This window comes from Protopterus annectens, chromosome 3.part1 (assembly GCF_019279795.1).
Source record: "Protopterus annectens isolate FY-2018-M chromosome 3.part1, PAN1.0, whole genome shotgun sequence".
Lineage (NCBI taxonomy): Eukaryota > Metazoa > Chordata > Ceratodontiformes > Protopteridae > Protopterus > Protopterus annectens.
In genome coordinates this window covers 1,827,947,465-1,827,973,829 of record NC_056732.1, presented here as the reverse complement: position 1 = coordinate 1,827,973,829, position 26,365 = coordinate 1,827,947,465, and the positions used below count along the sequence as shown (strand labels likewise).

General features: G+C 38.3%; 1 protein-coding gene across 2 annotated transcripts in view; it reads left to right on the top strand.

Annotated features, from left to right (window-relative positions):
• Nucleotides 1-17,770, top strand: part of LOC122798718 (zinc finger protein 665-like) — a 227,842-nt gene extending 210,072 nt beyond the window's left edge. For both annotated transcript variants that reach the window (XM_044067814.1, XM_044067813.1), the window contains one exon: nucleotides 7,083-17,770. In XM_044067814.1, the coding sequence (XP_043923749.1) occupies nucleotides 7,083-9,124 (2,042 nt within the window). In that variant the 3' untranslated portion in view covers nucleotides 9,125-17,770. The remainder of the gene's footprint in view (nucleotides 1-7,082) is intronic.
• The last annotated feature ends 8,595 nt before the right edge of the window (nucleotides 17,771-26,365 follow it).

Genomic DNA, 26,365 nt, shown 5'->3' with positions numbered 1-26,365 from the left:
GTGAAAAATTCGGTCCACTCAATTAGACCCGTTGTCATTATGATCGTTAACAGGGGTGGATGACATCCCAAAGGATACTATTATGAATTTCTTGGAATTTACTTTTAGTCAATGGTTCTGGCACCAGTTCTTTTTCTGTGTCAGCCATTCCTGGAGAACATTTGTGTCTGTGGGTGATTCAGTCACAGCTCCTAATTTCCAGTCATCTGCAAATTTAGTCAACCATCAGCTATTGATGTTGGCCTTGGCTTAAGAGAAGTAAATCCCAAAAAGGAGCAATGCCAGGACCGATTCCTGAAGGACTCTGCTTGTGACTGGCCCTTTTGTAGTGGTGGACTCCCCATTTCTAATGTCCTGGGTCCTGTGAACCAGCTGGCTAGCTACCAGGTTATATAAGGGTTTGTCCCTAACCTGTTAAGTTGTCAACAATGCCCGGGTAGGGGATTGTGTCAAATGCCTTGGCCAAAGTCAAGGTAGGAAGTGTGAGCCATTTTGATTCGTCCATTGTTTTGGTGACCTTTTTAAAGAAGTCCACCAGGTTGAGTAGGCATGACCTGCCCTTGGTGAAACCAAACTGGGTTGGGTCCAGTGTCTGGAGGTTTCCTATGTCATCAGAATCACATTTATTGGCCAAGTATGCACACACACAAGGAATTTGACTCCTGTTTCAATGACTTTTCAAGTATGAATTACATAAACAGTATACATACAGCTATTAAAAACAAGAAACAAGGTGTAAATATATATATATATATATATATATATATATATATATATATATATATATATACACAAGTACAAAGTGCAACTTGGTGCAAGAAATACTGAAATAAACCCTGAACTAAACAAGTATTACCTGTAAATAAACAATATTGCATCACGTCATTATTACCAGTAAGTAAACAATACTGCAGAGCATCATTATTACCAGTACGTAAACTATATTGCATCACGTCATTATTACCAGTAAGTGAACAATATTGCATCACATCATTATTACCAGTAAGTAAACTATATTGCATCACATCATTATTACCAGTAAGTAAACTATATTGCATCACATGTCATGATTACCAGTAAATAAACAATATTGCATCACGTCATTATTACCAGTATGTAAAGAATATTGCATCACATGTCATTATTACCAGTAAGTAAACAATACTGCAGAACATGCCATTATTACCAGTAAGTAAACAATATTGCATCACATCATTATTACCAGTAAGTAAAGTATATTGCATCACATCATTATTACCAGTAAGTAAACTATATTGCATCACATGTCATGATTACCAGTAAGTAAACAATATTGCATCACATCATTATTACCAGTACGTAAACAATATTGCATCACATCATTATTGCCAGTAAGAAAACAATACTGCAGAACATGCCATTATTACCAGTAAGTAAACAATATTGCATCACATCATTATTACCAGTAAGTAAACAATATTGCATCACATCATTATTACCAGTAAGTAAACAATATTGCATCACATCATTATTACCAGTAAGTAAACAATACTGCAGAACATGCCATTATTACCAGTAAGTAAACAATATTGCATCACATCATTATTACCAGTAAGTAAACAATATTGCATCACATCATTATTACCAGTAAGTAAACAATATTGCATCACATCATTATTACCAGTAAGTAAACAATACTGCAGAACATGCCATTATTACCAGTAAGTAAACAATATTGCATCACATCATTATTACCAGTAAGTAAACAATATTGCATCACATCATTATTACCAGTAAGTAAACAATATTGCATCACATCATTATTACCAGTAAGTAAACAATATTGCATCACATCATTATTACTAGTAAGTAAACTATATTGCATCACATCATTATTACCAGTAAGTAAACTATATTGCATCACATGTCATGATTACCAGTAAGTAAACAATATTGCATCACATCATTATTACCAGTACGTAAACAATATTGCATCACATGTCATTATTACCAGTAAGTAAACAATACTGCAGAACATGCCATTATTACCAGTAAGTAAACAATATTGCATCACATCATTATTACCAGTAAGTAAACTATATTGCATCACATCATTATTACCAGTAAGTAAACTATATTGCATCACATGTCATGATTACCAGTAAGTAAACAATATTGCATCACGTCATTATTACCAGTACGTAAACAATATTGCATCACGTCATTATTACCAGTAAGAAAACAATACTGCAGAACATGCCATTATTACCAGTAAGTAAACAATATTGCATCACATCATTATTACCAGTAAGTAAACAATATTGCATCACATCATTATTACCAGTAAGTAAACAATATTGCATCACATCATTATTACCAGTAAGTAAACAATACTGCAGAACATGCCATTATTACCAGTAAGTAAACAATATTGCATCACATCATTATTACCAGTAAGTAAACAATATTGCATCACATCATTATTACCAGTAAGTAAACAATATTGCATCACATCATTATTACCAGTAAGTAAACAATATTGCATCACATCATTATTACTAGTAAGTAAACAATATTGCATCACATCATTATTACCCGTAAGTAAACTATATTGCATCACATGTCATTATTACCAGTAAGTAAACAATATTGCATCACGTCATTATTACTAGTAAGTAAACAATGTTGCATCACATGTCATTACAGATCATTTCCATGATAATTCTTTCTATGGCTTTGCGTATAAGTTTACTGAATACGTTTTACAGCAATCAAATATGTAAACTGCAAATTCAACTATAAAAACTGCAATAAAAGAAATAAAGAATCTCATAACACTGAAGAATAGAACAAAACTGCATGTATTAAAGCCTACCTCAAAAGGCTTAAAGAAGAATTCTGGAGCAAGAGCAAATGCTGCTGGGCTAATTATGAAGTAGAATTACTAAGTCAGTAAAGGAACACCACAAGACATTATTTAATTATGTAAAGACCCCTGGAAATAATTACCAGGATTGCACTGAGCCTACTATTAATAGCATCACCCATTCAAACCCTAAGGAGTAAGCTAACATACTTACAGGCAAATTCAGCTCCAAGTTCACCCCTCTGTCTCCTTCACATTTCCCAATACAAAGTGTCCATTCAATACTACCTCCATAATTATCTTTGGACAGAGACAAAAATTGCTCTCTGAGACCAAAAATAACAGCTCTGTGGGACCACATAACATAGAAGGATATTTCCTGGTCAGTATGAAGTACCCACTATGAAACTTTCTCCTTAAATTGTTCAACCATAGCATCCTTGTTGAAGAAGTCCCAAGAACTCGGATATCAGATTTAATAGGTTGTATAAAAGCGAGGCCTGACAAAGAACCTTAGTAAATATAGACGTAACAGCCTCGCCAGCATGTTTTGCAACATGATGGAATACATTATCACAGATCTCTGACATACATGGACAATCCCTAGACCCAATCAAATCTGGATCATGCGTAATAAGCTTTGCTGATTTCTTTAAAAGGATCACAGCAGCACTAAATAAGGGTAAATGCATGCACACAGCTTACCTTGATTTAGCCAGGGCTTTTGACACTGTAAACTAATCTGGCATCATTGGCATGTGGTTATAAATCATTAATGTAACACACTGAATTACCAGTACCAGGTTACTAGATGTTATAAGAGCCTACTTAATACCTAACAAGTTATTTGCAGTGATGCTGCAGCTTTACACCCCCCCCAAAAGACCAATCACAATACCAGTAGATTGCCAGGCACCCAGTATTACTGCTGCACAGGTTAAAACAGCACTGTCCAAGGCCAAAACTACAGCTTCTATGGGACTTGATAATTTCCCTGGCTGTGTTCTATATGAACTAAAGAGTGAACTGGCACCACACCTGTGTGCCCTGTTCAATTACAGCCTCACCTCAGGCTTTCTCCCTACCGAATAGCACACTGCTACAGTCATCCCTCTCCACAAAGGTGGAGCGACTACAGATCGTGGGAACTATCGTCCCAATAGCCTAATGAGTCTGATATGCAAAGCTATGGAATGCATCATTATGGAACTAATAAACAAGGATATAGGGAATCTCCAAAACTCTGGATCTCACACAGTTTGGTTTTGTGAAGGGTAGATCATGCCTGCTCAACTTGGTCGACTTCTTTGAGTCAGTCACCAGAGCTGTGGATGAAGGCAAGGTGGTTCATACAGACTACCTTGATCTGGCCAAGGCCTTTGATACCATTCCACACTTAGGAATCATAGAAAAACTCACTGACCTAGGCATCAATCCCTATATCACTAGGTGGGTTGCAAACTGGCTCACAGATAGAACCCTCAGTGTGAAAGTAGCTGACACCAAGTCAGACTGCTGACCAGTCACGAGTGGAGTCCCACAGGGTTTGATCCTGGGTCCTCTCCTGTTAGGTTTCTATTTCTCTGAAGTCCAGTTCAACACGATGGGACTCTGTCTGACAAAGTTTGTAGATGATTGCAAGTTGGGAGCTGTTATTAACTCCCCAGGTGATGTTGACATCCTACAGAAAGGTCTCACTAAGTCGAACAACTGGTGTCAGAACCATGGCCTTAAGCTCAATGCCAAAAAAATGTGTCGTCATCCCCTTTGGGAAAAAACCCGGTTCCCATGAATTACCACATCGATAGTAGTCCACTGAACACAGAAGGCATTATAAGAGATCTAGGAACACAGGTTGACAGCAACCTCTCTTTTGACCACCACATTGCTACTGTAGTCAGAAAGTTCTTCTGTGTGACACATCTCATTACTAAGGGTTTTGCATCCAGGAAGAAAGAGGTCATTGTCTCCATCTACTCTTCCCTCATTAGACCAATCATCAAATGCAATGCCCCATTTGGCATGTACCTCACTACACACCTACAACTGGAGAGGTTGCAAAAGTACCTCACAAAGAGGATCCTAGGCCTTAAATACTTATCCTATATGGACAGGCTCAAAAAACTCCCTATTCTCTGTCTCATATCACCTACCCACCCCAATCCCTCTGCACACTCCAGAGACCTCAACCTCATTACTGCAATCCACAGAACGTGCTGGAGGGACAGGCTGATAATCCAGAGATTGCCCATGCTATGGAATAGACTTCCCATACATGTCAAACAGAGCACCTCACTGGCCTTCTTCAAGAGAAATCTTGATGAGTGGATGGGAAATACAAAATTCACCCCGGGGATCACTCCAGTGGCTCTACTCAACAGAGGCACTGGGAGCTAAGGTTGGGTGGCATGAAGCCAGGGTAATCCTATGGGCTAGGCTTGTAAAGGCTCCAGGGCCATTAGCCTAGTACACACCTATGAACCTATGATTGCCTATTAAATACCAAAGTGCTTTATATGGTCTTTTTCCGTGGGGCTTTTGCAACTTCTTGTATTTGATGTCTCTCTCCCTGTCTTTCTCTGTGTTGCCAGGTAGATGGGATTTTCATGTCTGCTCTTATGTCTTCCTCTTGCCACATGTCACTTATCGGTATAGAATTAATTTCATGCATGTTGTACACAGCATGTTCCTAGTAACCATCCTGGATATATCTAAAGAAAATATATGTTAAGCTAAGTATTCATGGATGCTTGCTATTGATAATAAAAGCCTGTTTGTAGCAAAAAAAGACCTATAATAATCCATTTAAAGTAATAGATGGATATTCATCAATATCTGTATGCCTAATCAAGCTTGAAACCCCCCAGTGTTTCTTCATAAAAGTATTTCTGTTACGAGCTATGTTCCTTTAGAGCATCTAAAAGTCCTGTCTCTCTTTTCCTCGTCTTCTAAAGACTCTTACAGGGTAATATATGTCTGGATAACAAGGCTGTAAATCACTCAGTCGTTTTTGATCTACTACATATCCATAAAACTGTTAGTAATACATATGCAAGATCAAGGGACTCAGATTTGTATTGCAACAAATTTGCCCACCTGATCATGAAGGGATTCACATCTAGATCAAGGGAGGTCATCGTCCCCCTGTACTCATCACTCATAAGACCTATGATTGAGTACAATGCCCCATTCGGAATGTATCTGACCCGACACCTGCAGCAGCTGGAAAGGCCCCAAAAGTTCCTCACCAAAAGGATAAAGGGTCTCAAAAATATGTCTTATGCTGCCCGACTGAAAGAACTCCAGCTCTATTCAGTCTCATACCGCTTGCTCAGAGGTGACCTGTGCCTGACATATAAGGCCATGTCAAACCCTGATTTGATGAATATGCTTCACCTCAAAAATCTAGATCCCTCAGAACCACAAGGGCGGGAGACTTAAACCTTGACACGGTTATTAATAGAACGTGCTGGAGGGACAGATTCATCACCCAGAGACTCCCTATGCTGTGGAACAAAATCCCGGTACATGTGAGGCAGAGCACCTCGCTGGCCTTTTTCAAGAGGAATCTTGACCAATGGATGGGGGATCGCAGATATACCCCAGGGATTACTTCAGTGTCACTGCTTGACAGAGGCACAGCAAAATAATGGGCATAGTTTTATTCAAACTAAAGGGGTGGCAAAAGCCAAATAACTATGGGCTAGGCTTATAAATGCCCTTGGGCAGATAGCCTAGTATGAACCTATGAACCTATAAATAGAACTTATTAGTGTGATAAATAGCTCTGCCAAAGAATTCTCCATTTGTGGAACAAACTTCCACTTTCTGTAAAGCAAGTCTTCATCTCTAATCTAGATGATTAGATGAGAGACCCCAATTTTTATCTCTTGCCTAACCCCTATCCCTATGGGTAAGTGGAGTAGCTACCAGGACATACCAGCGCAATTAAAGTGGCTGGCATTACAAATTGCTAACTAGTCTATTGCCAAGTAAGAATGAAGGAAACAACACTGTCAAATGCAATTGCTGAAGGAATGGATTAAAAAGGTTGAGAAGACAGCACAGTTTTGTGACAGATTTTTTACTGCTATTTTAAGATGAAGAAGGCACCACTGCCCAGATTTAAAGGGAAAGTTTTGTAAGACTATATGCTTTTGTACAAGTCATACTATAGTGGTAAGAAAGTAAATCTTCATTCTAGAACATTGTATGCTAACCCATTCATTTTTTTAAGTCTACAGGAATGCTAATTTCAGTGAGATTCAGAGTCGACCTTCATTACATGGAAAATGCCATAATTCTGAATATGACAAAGCTTTGCCAGATAATTTGCCGGTCACATTACAACATGGCCTTGTACAGACTGAAAACAAACTCCATACCTATGCCAAAAGTAACGTGTTTAACAGAAAAAGTGACCTAGGGATGCACCTTGGAATGCATGGAGGGAAAAAGTCATGGAATACCCTTAAACCCAGCAATGCATTCAGACTTCCTAGTGATGTGTTAGTTCACCGCAGAAACAGACAACAAAATATTATGGCAACACATGACCAAATCAGTACCAAAACGGAGTATAAATATACCATTTATGACAAGTGTCTTCCAGATAAAAATAAAAACAATTTATCATTGGATCAGAGAATTCAGAACCAAGGGGGAAAACAAAAACCTATTGCATGTTACACATGTGGCAAAACTTTTATGTATAATAAACATCTGGTGGCACATCAAGCAGTTCACACTAAGCAGAAACCTTATAAATGTACCAAATGTGGTAAGGGGTTTTCACTAAAGGGAAACATGATAAAGCATCAGTATATCCACACAGAGCTAAAACCATATATGTGCCCCATATGTAATAAGGGCTTTACACAGAAGGGTAACATGTTAGTGCATCAACATGTTCACACTGGACAGAAACCTTATAAATGCACCATGTGTGAAAGAAGCTTTGTACAGAAAATCAGTTTAACAAAACATCATTTAGTCCACAGTGATGACCATCCATTTAAATGTGTCATTTGTAACAAGGGTTTTAAAGATGAGAGAAATCTGGCATATCATCAGGCTATTCACAGCAGACAAGAACCCTATAAATGCACCGTGTGTGACAAGAGGTTTACAAGTAAGACATGTTTAACTTCACATCAAAGTGTCCACACGGGACATCAAAATACTGACACAGGTGTGAAATCATATATGTTCCCTGAATTTGATAAGTGTTTCTCAAGTAACAATTATTTCAGTGATCTGATGCTGCATCAAATTGACATGGGAAAGGGGTCCATTCCTGTCAAGGTATGTAAAAAACCTAACCATTCGGAGACATCAAATCAATGTCCTGTATGTAGTAAAAGTTTTTCACATAGTAATAGTATGATGCGCCATCTGTCCATTCACACACAAGAAAAACCATATAACTGTCTTGAATGTGGTAAGGGTTTTTCACAGAGTAGTGATTTAATGCGGCATCAGTCTATTCATACGGGGTTAAAACCATATAAATGTCCTGAATGTGGTAAGTGTTTTTCACAGAGCAGTCATTTGATATGCCATCAGTCTATTCATACGGGGTTAAAACCATATAAATGTCCTGAATGTGGTAAGTGTTTTTCACAGAGCAGTGATCTGATGCGGCATCGGGCCAGTCACATGGGGTTAAAACCATATAAATGTCTTGAATGCAGTAAGTGTTTTTCACAAAGCAGTGATTTAAGGCGGCACCAAAGCATTCACACTGGGTTAAAACCATATAAATGTCCTGAATGTGGTAAGTGTTTTTCACAGAGCAGTCATTTGATATGCCATCAGTCTATTCACATGGGGTTAAAACCATATAAATGTCCTGAATGCAGTAAATGTTTTTCACAGAGTAGTGATCTGATGCGGCATCAGGCCAGTCACATGGGGTTAAAACAATATAAATGTCTTGAATGTGATAAGTGTTTTTCACAGAGCAGTGATTTAAGGCGGCACCAAGCCATTCACTCTGGGTTAAAACCTTATAAATGTCCTGAATGTGGTAAGTGTTTTTCACAGAACAGTCATTTGATGTACCATCAGTATAGTCACACAAGAGAAAAACCGTACAAATGCACTGAATGTACTAAGTGTTTCTCACAGAGCAGTGACTTGATACGGCATCAAGCCATTCACATGGGATTAAAACCATATAAATGCCCTGAATGCAGTAAGTGTTTTTCACAGAGCAGTCATTTGATGTACCATCAGACTATTCACGCAAGAGAAAAAAAACAAAAGCAGCACTTATAAAAGGAAAGCCACATCACCAAGATAATAAAAATCTGAGACAGGAATGTGATATAATGGAACTTGATCAGGAGTGATCATATAAATAACTGGGAATAGATGAAGAATCAGCAGTAAAACATGAACAAATGAGAATAAAGCTCAGTAAGGAATACTTAAAAAGACTAAAGCTGATATTGAAAAATGCCTTGATATCTAGGAATAAAGTTGAACCTAAAAATCAGTTTGCTGTCACTGTTCTAACTGGCAGCTTTGGCTTGACTGACTAACCACAAAACACACTGAAACAATTAGACAAGAAAATAAGAAAAATGATTCATGTTTATCAAAGATCAATTATGGTTAACATCAAGGAATGAAGCAGTGCTAATTTCATTGATTTTAATTATGCCCTGACACAGGAATGGGGTCTATTCCCATCAAGGTTTGTTTAAAAAAACAAAAACGAAAAAAAAAAAACTAAGCATTTGGGGAAATAAAACCATCAAAAACCCTACCACTGATCCATATGCGACAAACTTTTACATCTAAAAGAAATATGATTGCATATCAAAGAAGTCATGCAAACAGCTCAATATACAAGGAGCTGAGAAGTGCTGGGAAGTTGAATAACAAAGAATTACTCTTCATGATGAAGTAATGATGCCTTGGTATACTTCTGAACTGAAAGTTAAACAAAAAACAGGATACAAAACGTAATGTACTCTAAGAAAAAAGAACAGCAGCAGTATTAATTACTGAAGTCGCTAAAAACGGTGTAGTGACTGACGTAAAGTTTTAAAGTGTCAAATCATGCAAGTAAAAGCTAAAGTAATGGGGTACAAGGACCCCCAAATATTTCCAGTAGCAATAGAAACAACTGGGCTAATAAAAATAACTTTCCAAGCATACCTGAATTTGCTACCAGTACAGGTAGCCCTTACGAACTACAGATGAAGACCGTTCTGGGTATGTTGCGAGTACAGAAAATGGCCTGCTTGGTAATCATCAAAAGAAGTAGTAATACTGATTTTATGCATTTTATCTGTACCCTGGTTTGGAAAGGGCATCCATCTCTGTCATATTGTCATCCACTCTGAACACATGAAGAAATTTAGGAAAGGCAGGAACCCTAGACGTGCACCAATTGTGGTAAGGGATATACACAAAATGATACAGGGCAGATCACCAGTATGGACTCATTAGACACAAGTTGTTTTAAAGGCATACTTCATAGGAGAAACAAGTAAATTAATGAAACAAGGAAATGACGAAATATCAGTTTGTTACTCAGTTAAAAATACATTAATTTTCACGGTATGGCTATACTGGAAGGGTAAGAAATCTGCCATAGACAAATTGTCAGAAGTCACAGATAATGGATTAAATTAAAAACCTTCACTATCTGGACAAAGAAATAAAACATTTCAACCATGGAAGTGCTATTAAAGTAAGGATAAAAACTGCTAGAAATTCTAATCCAAAAGGAAGAAGCATAGAATCCGAAAAGGCAGATACTTCATATGGTCTGATGTGTATTCAGAAAAGAAAGCTGTGTTAACCAGTATGACCATTAAATTTCAAAGTTATTTGAAGATGTATAGAAAGGTACCAAAACATAGCAACTTTATGTGCAAATACACACACACACACAAATGAAACCTGTTGAAAAGTGAATAATACTCTGATAATTCATAAAGGAAACAGACTAGAACTGAGGTGGTAATCAGAAGAATGAAGGTGTCAGTGTGAAGCCTTAGATCTACATAACTTCCCAATATGATTCATAAATGCTGAAGAAATACCATAAGAGCCAAACAGTATACTGTTTCTAAAAGTATGCCACAAAGTAAAATTAACAGAACCACTGAAAGAAAGGTTAGTTTAAAACCTAGCTGTGGTTATGCAGAGGGGAAGAGCAGACAAGAGAGATCAAAGAACAACTTCTTTGCTAAGATAAGGATTGTCTAAGTGAAAACATCCTTGACATAATACAAATAGCCAGCTATATTAATATGCATAAGCAGAAGAGGAATATATAAGTGTAGACCTCTTTGATGTAATAGCAATGTGTAGATATACTAATGTACATAAGCAAAAAAGACAATAGAAAATGTAAGAGTGCATAATGTTATAATTCAGTAAAAAAGATGTGCACAGTAATTGGAGCCATTAACAAAGAGCCATATCTATCCATCCATCCGTCCATTCACTACCCCTTTTTCCATTTTTCCACATAGGGTCAGGGTGTCATGTAAAGAATAATAAAAGAATGGTACACATAGAATGTCACATTGGAAAGATGGTCTAAAGATTACTTTTAAGTCAAAAACAGACTGTAATTACCAGAATAATCTAGAAAAGAGAATAGAGCATAGAAAGTTTTTAGAAAAATGTAACAAAAGAAGCAGTCAGTATTAAAAATAGATCTATGCTATATGATTTATAACAACTAATTAAAAAATTCACCTCAGGCAGAAAAGCTTCAAAGTTATGTAGAAAAGTGCAAACAGTACAGTGTAAGCAATTTATTGAAATTAATATAATTTTATAGGTACCTGTGCTTTTAAAGAAAACAATATTAACTATACAACCCATAATAGAAGAAATTAATAAATTCTGGAGAACCATGTGTGTAGTTTAATGTTAAAAATAATAGAAATATCAAATGGATAAATACGTTAAAAGGAACGTTAAGAATGACTAATACAGATGATATAAAATGGGAAGGATTGTCAGTGAGACAGAGACAAAATTAAGAAAGGATACCAAATAGCCCCCTTCTTCCAGGTCCAGATGGTGTTGAAACCTCTAGCTCGTTATTGATATCTGTGCATCATCATCATCATCATTTGGATGTCTCTTATCTTTGTGCACAAACTAAACTAATAGCAGGGAAAACTATCCTCTTCCTTAAAAGTGAACCTGCAAGCTGTCCTAGGAATTATCACCCAGTAATATGCCTCCCAGTAAAACAAACTGTTATAGGTAGTATGCAATAATTTAAGCCAAAACTCAACCATGACTGCAGAATCATAAGATAATAGGAAACATGCATAACCAAACAGCATTTCATGCTAAATAAAGCCATAACAGTGGGCTTCACACTGTAAGGACCATGATCATGTTCCTTGGAATATCATGAAATTAAAGTGCAAAGCAAGATAAATATGTACCAAGTCCAAAGGTGTACGGTCTGACTAGTCTCCTTACTCTGGGTTACAATGATTCAAAGTTATTATAGTAATAGTGTGATAGGGTAAGGGGTGGTGAAAGTTAGTGTTTTCTTTTCTGACTTTTAAAGTATCAGTATTCATGGAATCATGTATCTCATTGGTTGGGAGTTCAGAACAGAAGTCTATTAGAAGGGATGGCATCTCATTATGGCACAACCAAATTATAGAAAAGCATTTCATCATATTACACATTGTTGGATTATAGAATGCTTACATATATGTTAAGTAAATCATACAGTCATAGATAATATTGTAATTACTGTGAAAAAAGTGGTGTAACATTTTACTGCCAAGCAGTCAAAAAATGGCAAATTACTATCCCAGGTATAAGAATCCAGTGAGAAAGATTTTAAGTTTAAGGTTATTCATTATCATTTGTGCTGTGTTTGTCAAACCCTAAACCAGTTAAGCTATATAGTTAACAAATTAGATTATGTTTTCTTGAAGTAAACTTGAATTTAAAAATGTCAGATTGCCTCTCTCTTTCTTTTATTGAATGATCTAAAACTTACAGCAGATATAAAGTATATCCCCAAATGGTTAAAAGCTTTTTCAGAGAATATATAATTTGGCTTTGACAAAGGTCAAAAGCATCATTTATAGCTGGAAAATTGAAACATGGAAAAAATGTCAACCTGGGAGAGATATGCGAGAAAAAATGGAACTCTGGGTTATATGACTATAGTGGAATAGATGAAGAGTGAGCTGTACAGTGTAGACAAAAGAGACCAAATACTTTACAGTCTTTCAAATGCTTGAAGCTAAAACCAAAAACTGTACTGACTTGTGGGAGCAAAGTCCAAACTAAAACTCTGGTTGCCTTCCCTACGCTAACTTACAGCTTTAGTGTTAAAAGCTGGTCCTAAAAATGTTGAATCTGAAATAAAAGCAAGAAAGGTAGTTACTGCTTATCAAACATCATATAAAAATAATTGTATAGTAATACGATATATATTCTCATTCTGAAGGAGGTATGAGCCTCCTTGAAACTGGCAATGGGTGTGCAACGGTAATCATATTTGTAAAAGATGTGCTTGCCGTTCCACACACATTGCCAGTTTTAAGGGGGCCCATGGGTGTGAAACTGCAAGCACATTTATTAAAATATTCAGATTCAAATACAATGAAAGTGTATACATTTGTCAGAAGAAGCATTTCAGAAAGGGACAGATATGGAAATGAAGTAGACAAAAAAACAGTGGTGATGGAAAGTGATAGAAATCAAAAGAAAGACTACACAAACTGTGACCAGAAAGCAATAAAAGGAAATTAGAAAGCCTACAACTATCACAGCAAGTAAAACAAACATAATAGCTGTACATTGATCAAGATATGATGCAAAAATGATTAAAGGGAGATGATTTTAAACCAAAAGATGAAATGTTATAATGGCAACTCAAGAAAATACAGTGGTTCATAAAATACATGGAAACAGTGAGGGTTCTGAAAATCAACAAGTTCTCTAATATAGAAATAAAAACATGTCCACATAGTGTTGCAGGCAGTAATATACATCTGCCTAAAACAATAATGTGACAAAGCTGATACAATGAACACTGAGCAAAGTTGATGTAGCAAGCATTACAGTTACAAGTACTCAGAAACAACTGAAAACATAATCCTGGAAATGATGACTTAATCATGTGGGCTATCCAGTATTGGATTTTAAGCAAGGACAGCAAAAACCCAGATAAGTATAGTTGAAAAAAAAAAAAAAGAGGACAAAAATAGCTACATACATGCATACTTTCTACCTTTACTCTCCAAAATGAGGAACACTACCTCTCATAATGTGAAACAAATGGGCAAAATGTGGAACAGTTACTAACAGCTTACTAAGTTTCATCTTGGAAACTCATAGAAAGGTTAAAATATGACATTTTATTAAAGAATAACTCTTTTAATGAATTAATATGATTCAGTTCTGTTTACCATGGATATCATTTTAAAAAAATTGCTAACACTGAATGTGTGGCAGACCCTTTCAACGTGGAACTTCAAAGAGCATGAACTTTTTAAGACCCCAAATGAGAAATGTTCCTTTTAATGAGGTACACTTGAGAAGTGTGCTTACAAAACATGGGAGAAACAAGATACCCAGATAGTTCCAGTAGTGCAGGAAACAATTAGGTTCATAAAAATGTCCACGCTTATTTCAACATAATGCCAATATCAATACCCCCAGTGAATGATGGAAGGAAGCAATTCGTGATATGTTGTGCATGGTAAGACCTGCACTCTTGACAAATATCAGAGACAGGGCAGTAATGATTTTAAGCAGCAGCCATACAATTCTGCTGTATGTGATAAAGGTTTTATACGGAAAGATAAAATGGTAAAGCACCAGTCTGCTGACCAGATTAAACCAGACTAAATCTCTATAAATTTATTGTGAAGCAAGATTGTGACAGAACACTATAACAGTAAAAGCTTGATTAGTCAGCAATGGACAGCAGGTACATTTGTGACTACAGTGTCTTGCCCTGCATGCAGGGAGAGAAAAAAATATTGGAATGTGCAACATACAGTGAGACATGTGGAGCAAGAACTCTGACTGGCCTTTGGAACTTATCAGTTAAAAAAAATGATTTTATTGAGTAATTGTGTCCAATTCTGCTTTAAAAAAAAAACTTTAGAAGAGGGCTACTCTGGAGGCTGCGCTTATAGTAACAGGAGCAGTCTTGGTGTACTGATATCATGAATTTTAAGAATCACCTCCACTTTTGCCAAAAAAGAAAACATTTGGAAATTTGGGCATATTGTCATTTTTTTTTCATGTAGTGTATATGCAGAAAAGGAAGTTGTACTAATTTTGAGTACAGTAAACAAGATATTTGTGGTTGTATAAAAACATCTTGATTTACTTAATAAACTTAAAAAAAATCTAAGAATATTTGACATGGCTCTAATTAAAATAAAATGGTTTATTAGTTAATAAAAACATTACAAGTAATTGCTATGCCACTCCTAACTTACAGCACTGATACCTTATAATGGCCCACCAAATGCAACAAGGTCCAACAATAGTTCACCAAAGGAAGTTTTAGAACCTTGGCAGCAGCAGTCATTCAAAGACCAAGACTGAGCCATTTAAGGGGAAGGAGAGTACGAAGAACGAGTTACAGAAATTAAGACACAAACAAGGAAGTACATGGGAGGTTGAAATGAGTTTAATAGAACAAATATAAGGTAGTGCATAGTGTGAGCAAGAAAAGACTTAATCTTGCAATTATAGTAGTGTGTACATGTGGTAGTTGGAACAATTTGGAAGTTCCCAAGTAACATTACAGAGGTAACAGAATGCAGTGCTGTAATAGCATATTGTGTACTACCAGAAAAACATAAGAAAAAAGAAAACAGATACAACACTGTCAAAAATTATATCAAGAAACAGCAGTAATGCTGGAGTTAATAGTAGTGTCTGTAGTGGAATAATAAATTAAATGATGAAAATTTAAGAAAGAACGAAGCATTAAAACAAAACCAGTATTAAAATAGATTAGGATTTGTGCTATGTCATTTCTAACAACAAGCTAAACATTATTGATCTGCCTAGGAAGTTTATAAGCCCTGCCATTCATTTACATACACAACTGCAAACAAGTATTTTTCATTCTGTGTTTAATACACTGCCATTCAAGAACACTGTTCATAAATGTAGATGGTGGGGTATAATATCTCCCACCTGTTCTTTATGAATTGTGCACAAAAGCGCATAATACACACTGGTTTCCTAAGTGCTCTGCTACCCTAGTCCTCCTTGATCTCATATAGTCCACCAACTTCTCTTCTGTGTAGTGTAAAAGTTATCACAGAGGATTAAGGCTATGAGCTGGTAAACAAGCAGTGTCCTGTAATCCAGGGTTTGATTCCCTCAGCCTCCATTTGTCTGTGGTGTGATTCTGAGCAAGTCATTTAACCAGACAATGCTTTGGGGCAATTGGGAAGTTAGTTTGGGTTGTTTAATGGTTTCCTGGCCCACATTCCTAGCTGAATGTGGAGAAAGCAGGGGAAACACTATGTATTGAGATGTATATTATGTTTCTGTATTGTGACGTCTTCAGTCAACCCTGTGAGTTATTCATTAAGTCTGTTTCACTTATTAGGCATGATGGCAGAGATAGAGTTATTATGATAATATGGTAATGTAGGGGATCTAATGCTGTTTGAGCTCCTGTTATGACAGACATGCCTGCACCACAGAGAACTGCATTGCCAGTAGGGGGTTTCTAACTTGCAAAGTTTTTTTTATTCATTCATTCAGTTATCTGATTGATTTATAGCACTGTTATGTTGAAGCAAATCAGCAGGGATGGGGGATTGCTGCAGTCACAAAAATTGGCCAATCTCCTAGTAGTCAGTTGCTGTCACATAATTTGCCCCAGTAGTACCAGCCCACCTGTATACAGTCTGTGGAAGGGTTTGACATGAATATGTGGTGTATAATGCATGTGCAGAGTAGGACAAGACTGTGTACTTTTGCATGTACTTTTTACTTATGAAGTGCAAACTGCATATAAATCACAATGCTTATGTGCTCAAGACTTGGATTTCAAGAAATTCTCCTGAAAAATAAAACTCAAGAAGTGAATTTTTTGAGATCTGTTTTGGGAACACATGATAATATGATAATATTATAGGCAACCTATTCATATTCTGTCATAGATGAAGTCTCCAGTTAAGGTAGTTTATTTGTATTTCCATCTGCTCAGTTGTGTTGCAGAGTCATGTATGTGTTGTAGTAAGAAGGAACCCAGAAGGAAACTAATGATAGTCTTTAGAAATGCATTATCATCAACCTCCTGCACAGACATATTTTTACTGGATCCTGGTTTGCTTTTACATATCCTCACTGCTGCTAACAGCTCAGTGTACCCCATTACCCCTTTTATTTTTTAAATACGAGCACTCTGTTTAGAGTAAAATGTCATTTGTTTGAGTCACTTGATTTGACTTAAAGTAAATGTCTTGTTATTGAACTGAATCCAAGAGCTGAAAACTCCACCTCATAGAGTTGGATGCTGAGATGGTTTCCTAACTCTCTGTACATGCCTTAGAAGTGACATTGACTCAATTGACTCTTAAATTTCAGACAGAGCAGCTGGCATTATGGGTTTCTTTTTTGCTTTGTAAAGGTTCAGGGGCACAGTCCACCCCTTACCATATGTATGTACTTCTTGGGGTTTTGTGTATTACCAATCCCCCTGATTGTCATTTGAACATCTGTGTTAATTCTGTTGGTTTCTCATCATGCTGAAATCCCTGCAGCTGCTGTTTTTTTCTCACAACACCTGGATTCTGTTGGATCATTTTGAACCTTGTTCCAGTGTGTCTCTTCAGGAATATCTCTACAGGTTACTGACCAGCAGTACAGTAAGTAAGGTCCTGTGCTATAACTGGAACAAAAATAAATCATCAGCTTTAATTGCCTTAACTTTATTTGACAACTTCTTTGTGCCTGCTTTGAATGTTTAAGTACACTTTTCTGCCATACCGTTGGTCATAGAAGACCAGATTATTCTATTTTATTTAAATAATACATTTTTGACACAAGTTGAGTACTATTGTACATAATTGTGTGTCCTGCTAATAATCCATAAACAGCAAATAATTTCTTAGTCTACTTATTATAAATTATGGTATAATTTCATTTATATAAAATGCTTTTATTCATTCCAGATATGAGTGCATAACAATTGTGAATACACTTAACAATTAGACCCAATACTGCAGTCTCTCTTGTTTTACAAAAGGTTCATTTCACATTTTATGTTAATCCACTTTATAGCCATCCTTCATTCATGAAGTTTAGTGGCATCTGGTTTTGTCACTTCTTTCCACAGTAGCTATCATTTCAACTTTTAGTGGAATTTCTTGGAAACTATTTTCTTCAAGAGCAATTTTATTTCTGTTATACCATAGGAGTTACAAAGTAACTGAGCCAAGAGGCCATTTCTACCTTGCCAATGCTCACCCTCAGGCCTTACCTCCCTTGTAAAGGAGGGACAGGTAAGTCATGACAGTGGTGAATTTATGAATACCTATCCAGTTATCCCTGTCCATCTTAAAGGCAAATAGTGTGTCATAATACATAAGTTAGAGAGGAACTTTGTTCCAGAGAAGAGGTATGGTGAGAGATAAAGCTGTCCCTCCATATTGTCCTGTTTATCTGTCAGAGTACATTTAGATCTCTGGCCTTAGTGTTAGTGGAACTGTTTGATTTTAGAATGTACAAGAGTTATTGGACAACTGGATCCCTTTTTTCTCTGTAAACAAGGTGCAAATCACCCCTAATTAATCAGTATGCTACTAAATATAGAGGTATAGCCACTAGCTTGTATTGGTAGTGTTGGTCTTTTGAGCCAGTTCTCAGAATGGTTAAGGTCTTTGCCTCTCATGCTCAAGGTACAAGGTTCAATCCTGACTTCTGGCGAATTCCTATTTGGAGTTTTCATATTCTCAATGTGTTGTTCCTCCCACCTCTGAAAAACATGCTGTGTGTTTCCATCTCAAACTCAGCCAAGAACTGTGGGCAGCAGCTCAGACTCTATATGGTGCCATATACGTGGACGAGTTGTATAGACCAACCACTTTGGGCATCTACTGTGCTGCGCAGTATTCTCAAGAGAGGAGATCATGGATCACAGACTATACACTGTGGCACAGCTAGTCACTCGGTGTAAAATATGGCTCTAGGTGATTTGGTTATGTTGATAAATGTCACTGAATGGGCATTGGTATTTGGAGATGAGGGCTGAGGATCTGGCCTACATTGACTATGCCAAGAACTCATGCTAATGGTGGGAGGGGTGTATGTGCGCCCCTATTGGCCAGCATGTGCCAGCCATAAAGCCCTGGGTCAGTAAGCTACTGGTCTGCTGGTGTCCAGTTGTCCAGCCTGGGTTACCTGTGATAGTTCTGTTGAGCAAAAGCTGGATGTAAAACTAATCAAACTGCCAAATGTGAACTAAGGATTGCTACACTCATTGTAGGTTCACTGACAGGATGGAACTTGGAAATGGATGACATGATGGTAAGAAGGAGGATGGATATTCTCTGTATCCAGGAGACAAAATACAGGGGCAGTGGGGCAAAGCCACTTGGTGTGGAATCCAGAGTCTGCTTCTCAGGAGGAGGACAGGCTAGAAATGGTGCAGGAGTTGTGGTGAGGGAGAGGCTTCAGAAGGCAGTGAGAGATGTGATCAGAATTAGTGACAGACTCATGGCAGTCAGACCCCAGTGTGATGATAGGGCAGTATTCCTAATCTCAGCCTGTGCCCTACAGCAGGGTTATGACACTAAGGAGAAGAGTGTATTCACACAGCAGTTGCAGGACCTCCTACATGAATTGGTGTTGATAATGGTTGACTTGAATACACATATCTGGACAGACAGAACAGGATATGAGGGCTGCGTAGGTCTCAAAGGTGGGGCAACAGAACAAAAAAGGAGACTTCTGACTGGCAAATGGCTTGATAGTAGCCAACCCATGGCTCAGAAAGAGAGACAGTAACAGGATCACATACAAGAGTAGCCAACCTGCAACTCGGGTAGACTTCCTCCTGCTAAGGAAAAGGCACTGTGGTAGAATCGGCAATTGCAAAGTCATCCCCAGTGAAACAGTTGGCCACAGCATGAACCACTTATTGCCACAATTAGCTGCAAGCAGTGGTTGGAGAATGCTTTAAGGTCAATAGAGACCAGGCTGAAGACCTGGAAGTTAAGAGGAGAGAAAGCACAACAGTTTAAGGACCTACTCAGAGCTGTAGTACCTGAAGAAGAATATGAAATAGGTGGAGTTGAAGAAGAATAGCAGTGCCTCAAAACAGCATGTGTGAGGACTACAGAACAGATATGCAGCTGAGCCAGGTATGGAAATAAGGTCATAAAGAAAGCTGCCAGTGAAATGCAGAAGTCCTGGAAGTTATCAAAAGAAAGGAGGAGTGCAGAAAAATGTAGGACATAGACAAGACTCAACCTGACTAGGAAAGAATACTGGTTGGCTAACAAAGAGGCTAAGAAAGCAGTTGCAATACCAAACAAAAAGGCATCAGAGGCACTCGACCAACTTCTGAAAGTGACTCAGTAGATGGCAGAAAGAAACTGTATCAGGTTGCAAGGCAAAGACAGAAAGGTTTAGAATATAGTCAGACATTCTTCATAAGGGAAGTCAACAGCAACCTGCTCACGAGTCCACAGGACATCAAAGGCAAATGGAAGGACTAGGTCCAGCAGCTTCTGGACAAAGAAAACCCCACAGAAGCTGTACTACCACAAATACAGCCTACAGTGAGAGAACAGGAAGAGCCCACCATAGATGAAGTAAGAATAGCACTAAGGAAAATGAAGTCAGGGAAAGCAGGCTCAGATGAGGACATACCAGATATGCTGAAGATGTTTGGTGAGACAGGAGAAAAATGGCTCCTGAGAGTACTCATAGCAGTGTGGAGAGAAAGGCATAACCAAGATGACTGGTGAATAAGCATACTAGTGCCAGTGTTCAAGAGCAAAGGGGAAGTTCACAACTGTGGCAGTACCGTGGTATCAAACGGTTTACCTTTATAATCGTGAATTGCAGAAGTGCGAGTATGAATAACGGCGACTCATATAAGCGAACCAAAACCGCAAAAAATTTTAAATATCGAAAAACATTCGACATTCGACATTTCTGGCTGTGCCACACCTCCACATCATTGCTAACTTGGGTCAAAAAGGGGCGACGTTTTGTTGTTCGCTTATTCGGAATTTGACGTTGGAGACGTTTGCATTTCGGTATTCGCGGAAGTCGTTTTGCCCATATCGGGATCGACGATATAAAGGTAAACCATATCAAACTCCTGTCACATTGCTTGAAAGTTCTGGAGTGGGCGATTGATAAATGAATACTCAGAGTAGTAAAAAGTAAGATGGGAGATGAGCAGTTTGGATTCAGATCAGGATACAACACAACTGACATGATGTTTACAGTGAGATAGATAGTTGAGAAGAAGCTAGTGATGAGGAAAGAGTCCAACTGGGCATTCATAGAATTGGAGAAAGCATATGACAAGGTCCCAAGAAGGCTGATTTGGGCAGTCCTACTGTGTTTCAAAGTCCCAGAAACATTGGTAAAATTGGTGCAGGCTATGTACAAGGATCCAGTGACTCAAGTACAAACAGCGTTTGGTCTAACAGAAGGGTTGTCAGTGGGAGTGGGTGTGCATCAGGGTTCAGCTCTAAGCCCACTGCTTTTCATACTAGTGATGAATTGCATTAGCAAGCAGGTCAGAGGGGACAGATCAGCAAAGTTTCTGCATGCAGATGGTGTGGCATTACAGGCAGACCCCGAGCAAGAACTTCAGCAAAGGACAGGGAAATGGAATGCAAAACTGAAGGAATATGGGCTGAAACTGAACACAGATGAGACAGTTGTAATGGCAGCAAATGCAGGAAATCATAAGAAGCTGAAAACTGAGATAGAATGGAAAATAGTGGAACAGGTTAACAGCTTCAAATATCTGGCAGGGGTGGTTCAGGAGAAGGAATGTTTGAATCTGGAGGTCAAAGCCAGAATCATTGGGGTTGCAGCCAACTAGCACAGTGTGTCAGGTGTAGTATATGAAAGAAGAATGCCAAAGACATGGAAAAGTAAGGTGTACAAAACAGTGGTGCGATCAGTACTACTGTATGGTAGAGAAAGGGCAGTACTGGGCATTAAAGGCAGAGCAGGTACAGAAGCTAGGGGTGATAGAGATTAAATGCCCAAGATGTGTGGTAGGATGTACACTGTGGAACTGAGGACGTAGCAGAAGCCAAAGTACCTCCAATTGCAGAAAAGATCAAAAAGAACAGATTACAATGGTTTGGGCATGTGTGTGTGTGTGTGTGTGTGTGTGTGTGTGTGTTTATATATATATATATATATGCATAACCACACTAGTTTGCCTTTAAATGTCCCCAGTTGTTTGAATCTAGTTGGAACTGCCAAGTTGTTACATTTGTTCAGGTGTGAGTAGAATTTGTCTATATGTATTTTAGCAGTATCAGCATTTTAGGTAATATACTCACATTCAGAAACGTCATCATAGGACTGTGGAATATTTGTATGTTTAACATCCTTGATTTCTGTAATGTTTGAATGTGTTGGTTTTGAGATTTTGATAGAGGTTACTGGTTTATGGTTGAAGATGACCAGAGAGAGGGATTTCATTGGAATAGTGCATACTGATCACAAGGTTTATATGGGCCAAGTCAAGTATACTCTGTCTTCTAGTGGGTTTCTTAGCAAGCTAGTCCAGGGAATTTTTGATTGTATAATTTAATATTTTTTATGTATATCCAGCATTGGTAGTGTACATTTCTTAGTTTGTCACTGGATAGTTAAAGTCTCCCAGGATAATAGCATTTCTGCTAATGTGGAGTTCATTACAAGAATATTTAGGACTTTTATATGATTTTTCAGGGATATAGAGGGAGGTTCTGTAGCATGCAATGATCTGATAGTTGATCCTATACAGTGTAATTTGAATGTCTATAAGTTCCATTTGTGGATTTCTGGGTATCTCTCTGGACATAATGGGATTTCTAACTAATATGGATATACCACCACAGTTCCCACCAGATCTAAATGAAATTTAAGCACAAAACCTGGGTAATGAGGAAGTGCTGTCTGAGTTCTTGAACCAGGTTTCTATGACCACACAAAAGTGGATGTACTCCCAATGCAGTGCCTCAAGGACCGGCAGTTTGTTGTTTAGACTTCTAGCACTGATTAGAGCCACCTTGATTTAGTTCAGTGGTTAGTTTGGTTTGGTTTGAAAGTTAGGTCAGGAGGTCCATTTTGTTGACCATGCCTACAAAGGGCATAATAGGGGCAGCAAAAGCTTTCACCAGTATGTGGAAGCCTTGGAATGAGACAATTTTATAGCAGTGTGTTAAGAGACTCCTCCTAACATCTTTGTCTCAACACACACTTGTGATGTCATCTGCTAAGTCTCATCTGATACTGTGAATGTCAGCCTTGTGCCATGATGCTTGCATTAAGTGCTGTTCTCTGTAGATAGGGAGGTAGTGGTTCTAATCTCACAACTGTCAACGTGTGTGTGTGTTCAGTTAGCTGTCATTGCAAAGGCAATTTTAGACCAGCATGAGAGACACTTATCCTAACATCATCTTCTCAACACACAGCGATGATGTCATATGCTATAAAGTGTCATCTGATGCAGCAAAAGTCAGACTTGTACCATGGCACTTGCATTAAGTACTGTGTTCTGTAGTTAGATAGCTAGAGGTTCTAATTTCACAGCAGTCAACTTAAGTGTGTGTTCACCCAAATAATATTTTGGAGACAATTCTAAACTGAGCTGTGACTCCACATCTATGTCAGACACTCCTCCAAACATTATCTTCTTAGCATACAATGATGCTGTCAGCTTCTATAAAGTGCACAGTGACACTGTTAAAGTCAGACATATGTGGTGGTGCTAGTCGTACATTGTATGGAATCCAGCTTCTATACCTCCAAGGGTTTAATGTTCAAGCCTGACCTCAATCAATTGCTGTGTGTTATTATGGTCATTGTATGATCTTTTAAATATTGTTAACATTGTCCCAGTAATGCATCATCCCATTTTTCACTCTGTCCACATAACATTCTTTCAGCAGAAGACAGAGGATGTCATCACCTCAAAGATGCATACACACATTGTGATGTAGAGTTCTTTCATGACCTTTTGCAAGCTATCTCTAGACCGCTGGATGTGTGATTGCTGATTCTGTCATGGGGTGGTGCACAAGTCACATATGGGCAGAGACAGTATGTAATCCAATCAAACACATAAACACTTGCTCACATATTCTTACTATGTTCCACCATATAGAGACAACAATTGTTTAAATGCCATAATAATGGCTAGAATTTTATGTGATATTGGCCGTTAGCTTAGTAATGTCCTGTGACCTTATGAGCATTTCACATATCAATGTTGCTGTCATCCACATGTGTTATGATGAAGTGTGGATGTATGGCAGTCCTACACCAGTGTATTCCAATCTGTGATTTGAGTTAAATGTTTTGATGGCTGCTGCTGCTGCCATTTGATTGCATGTTCCTTCCATAACAGTTGTAGTAATATGCCTCCTGAAAACTGTTGACATGGGATATTGTTGCCTTATTAAGAAATGTGTTTTTGTAGTGGAGTATATCAACATTCTACCCAGTTCTCATTCAGCCATCACAGTGACACAATATGGCACAGATATGCATGTGTATACCTACCATTATTAAAAGCTCTGTAAGATACATCAGTATAATGTGATACTGATTACATGGACACAAACATCTTATTTCATCCATGTGTAATGCTGTTATAAAAACAAACATATGAGTACTTCAGGTTCAATTGCAACCTTGATGAATTCATTGTATGTGCAATTGTGTTGCTGTTCATAAGGATTATTGAAGTGGTCCCCAGCAGTATTGTGTAACTACCAGCATTTGTGTCAGTAACTGTTCTGCATGAATCACATCCACCTCATTTGTAATGTGTCCATATATGGTATCAGGGCACTCACACACAGGTTTCCAGCAGACCACCCTCCCGAACACTGGAAAATATGAAGGTCTCTCCAAACACCATTATATTGGACGACTTCAACTACCCAAACATAGACTGGGAGCATTACTCTATCTCCAACACCCTAGCTCAAAGGTTCCTAGAATTTATAAACTCAAATGCTATGGAACAACTTGTTACCACTCCCACAAGAGAGGAAAACATACTGGACCTGATCATCACCAACATGGGGACTCTATGCTCCAGACCAGAAGTGTATCCCTCACTGGTAAGATCAGACCATAAACTAATCTCACTGGATATTCACATCCCGACCCCACCCCCTGCCCAGAAAACAACAGTGAAAAGCTTCTCTAAAGCAAATTTCACACTCCTCAAAACCGAGGTGGAATCCTTCAAAGCCCCCGGGCCTGTGGAAAATATGGCCTAGACCGCAGAATCCTCTATAAACGCATTCTGTGAACACCTTCAGAAATGCATGGATCATGCAATCCCAAATAAAACCAAGACCCAATCCTCCAAAGGCAGACATCCTGTCTGGTGGACCCCAGCCATAAACAAACTATACAATAGAAGGAGGAAGCTACTACATGATAGAGCAAAATCCCAAAAAGGGAAGGCGTCTCTGATCAGTGTTAGCAAAAAACTACGGGCACTCATAAAATCGTCTAAGGCCAGCTTCGAGAGAAATATTGCACAGGACACTAAGGATAATCACAAGGCTTTCTTTAGTTATGTTAGGAGCCTGGGTGGGAATTCTCAGATATGCTCAGAATTCGTCCAAAATGACAAAAAATACACCAAACCCACAGACATTGACAACATCCTAGCAGACAGGTTCAGCGCAAACTTCTCCCCCCCTCCCCACCAAAAGGGCAAATATCTATCCCAGCAGAGTGCTGCCCCCCTGACATCTCAGATGCTCAGATAAGAGCCGCCCTCTCCAAAGCAAAAAACACAGCATCAATGGGACCAGACAGTATCCTGGGCTGCGTCCTACATGAACTCCAAGAAGAGCTAAACCCAAACATAAAACTACTGTTCAATCTCAGCCTTACCACAGGATATGTACCCAAAGAGTGGGGTACAGCAACAGTGGTCCCTCTCCACAAAGGTGGTGCCTCAACGGATCCTGGAAACTATCGCCCCATAAGCCTGACTAGCTTGGTCTGCAAAGCTATGGAAAGGATCATCATGGACCTCATAAAAAATATATATTGGGGACCTACAGACTCTGGATCCTACCCAGTTCGGCTTTGTTAAGGGCAGATCCTGCCTCTTAAACCTGGTTGATTTCTTTGAAACAGTCACCAAGGCCATTGATGAGGGGAAGGTGGTCCACACAGCCTACCTGGACCTCGCAAAAGCCTTCGATACAATACCCCACTCGGGCATTATAGGTAAGCTCACCAGCTTAAATATAAACCCCTATGTCACTAGATGGGTTGCAAACTGGCTCAAGGACAGAACCCACA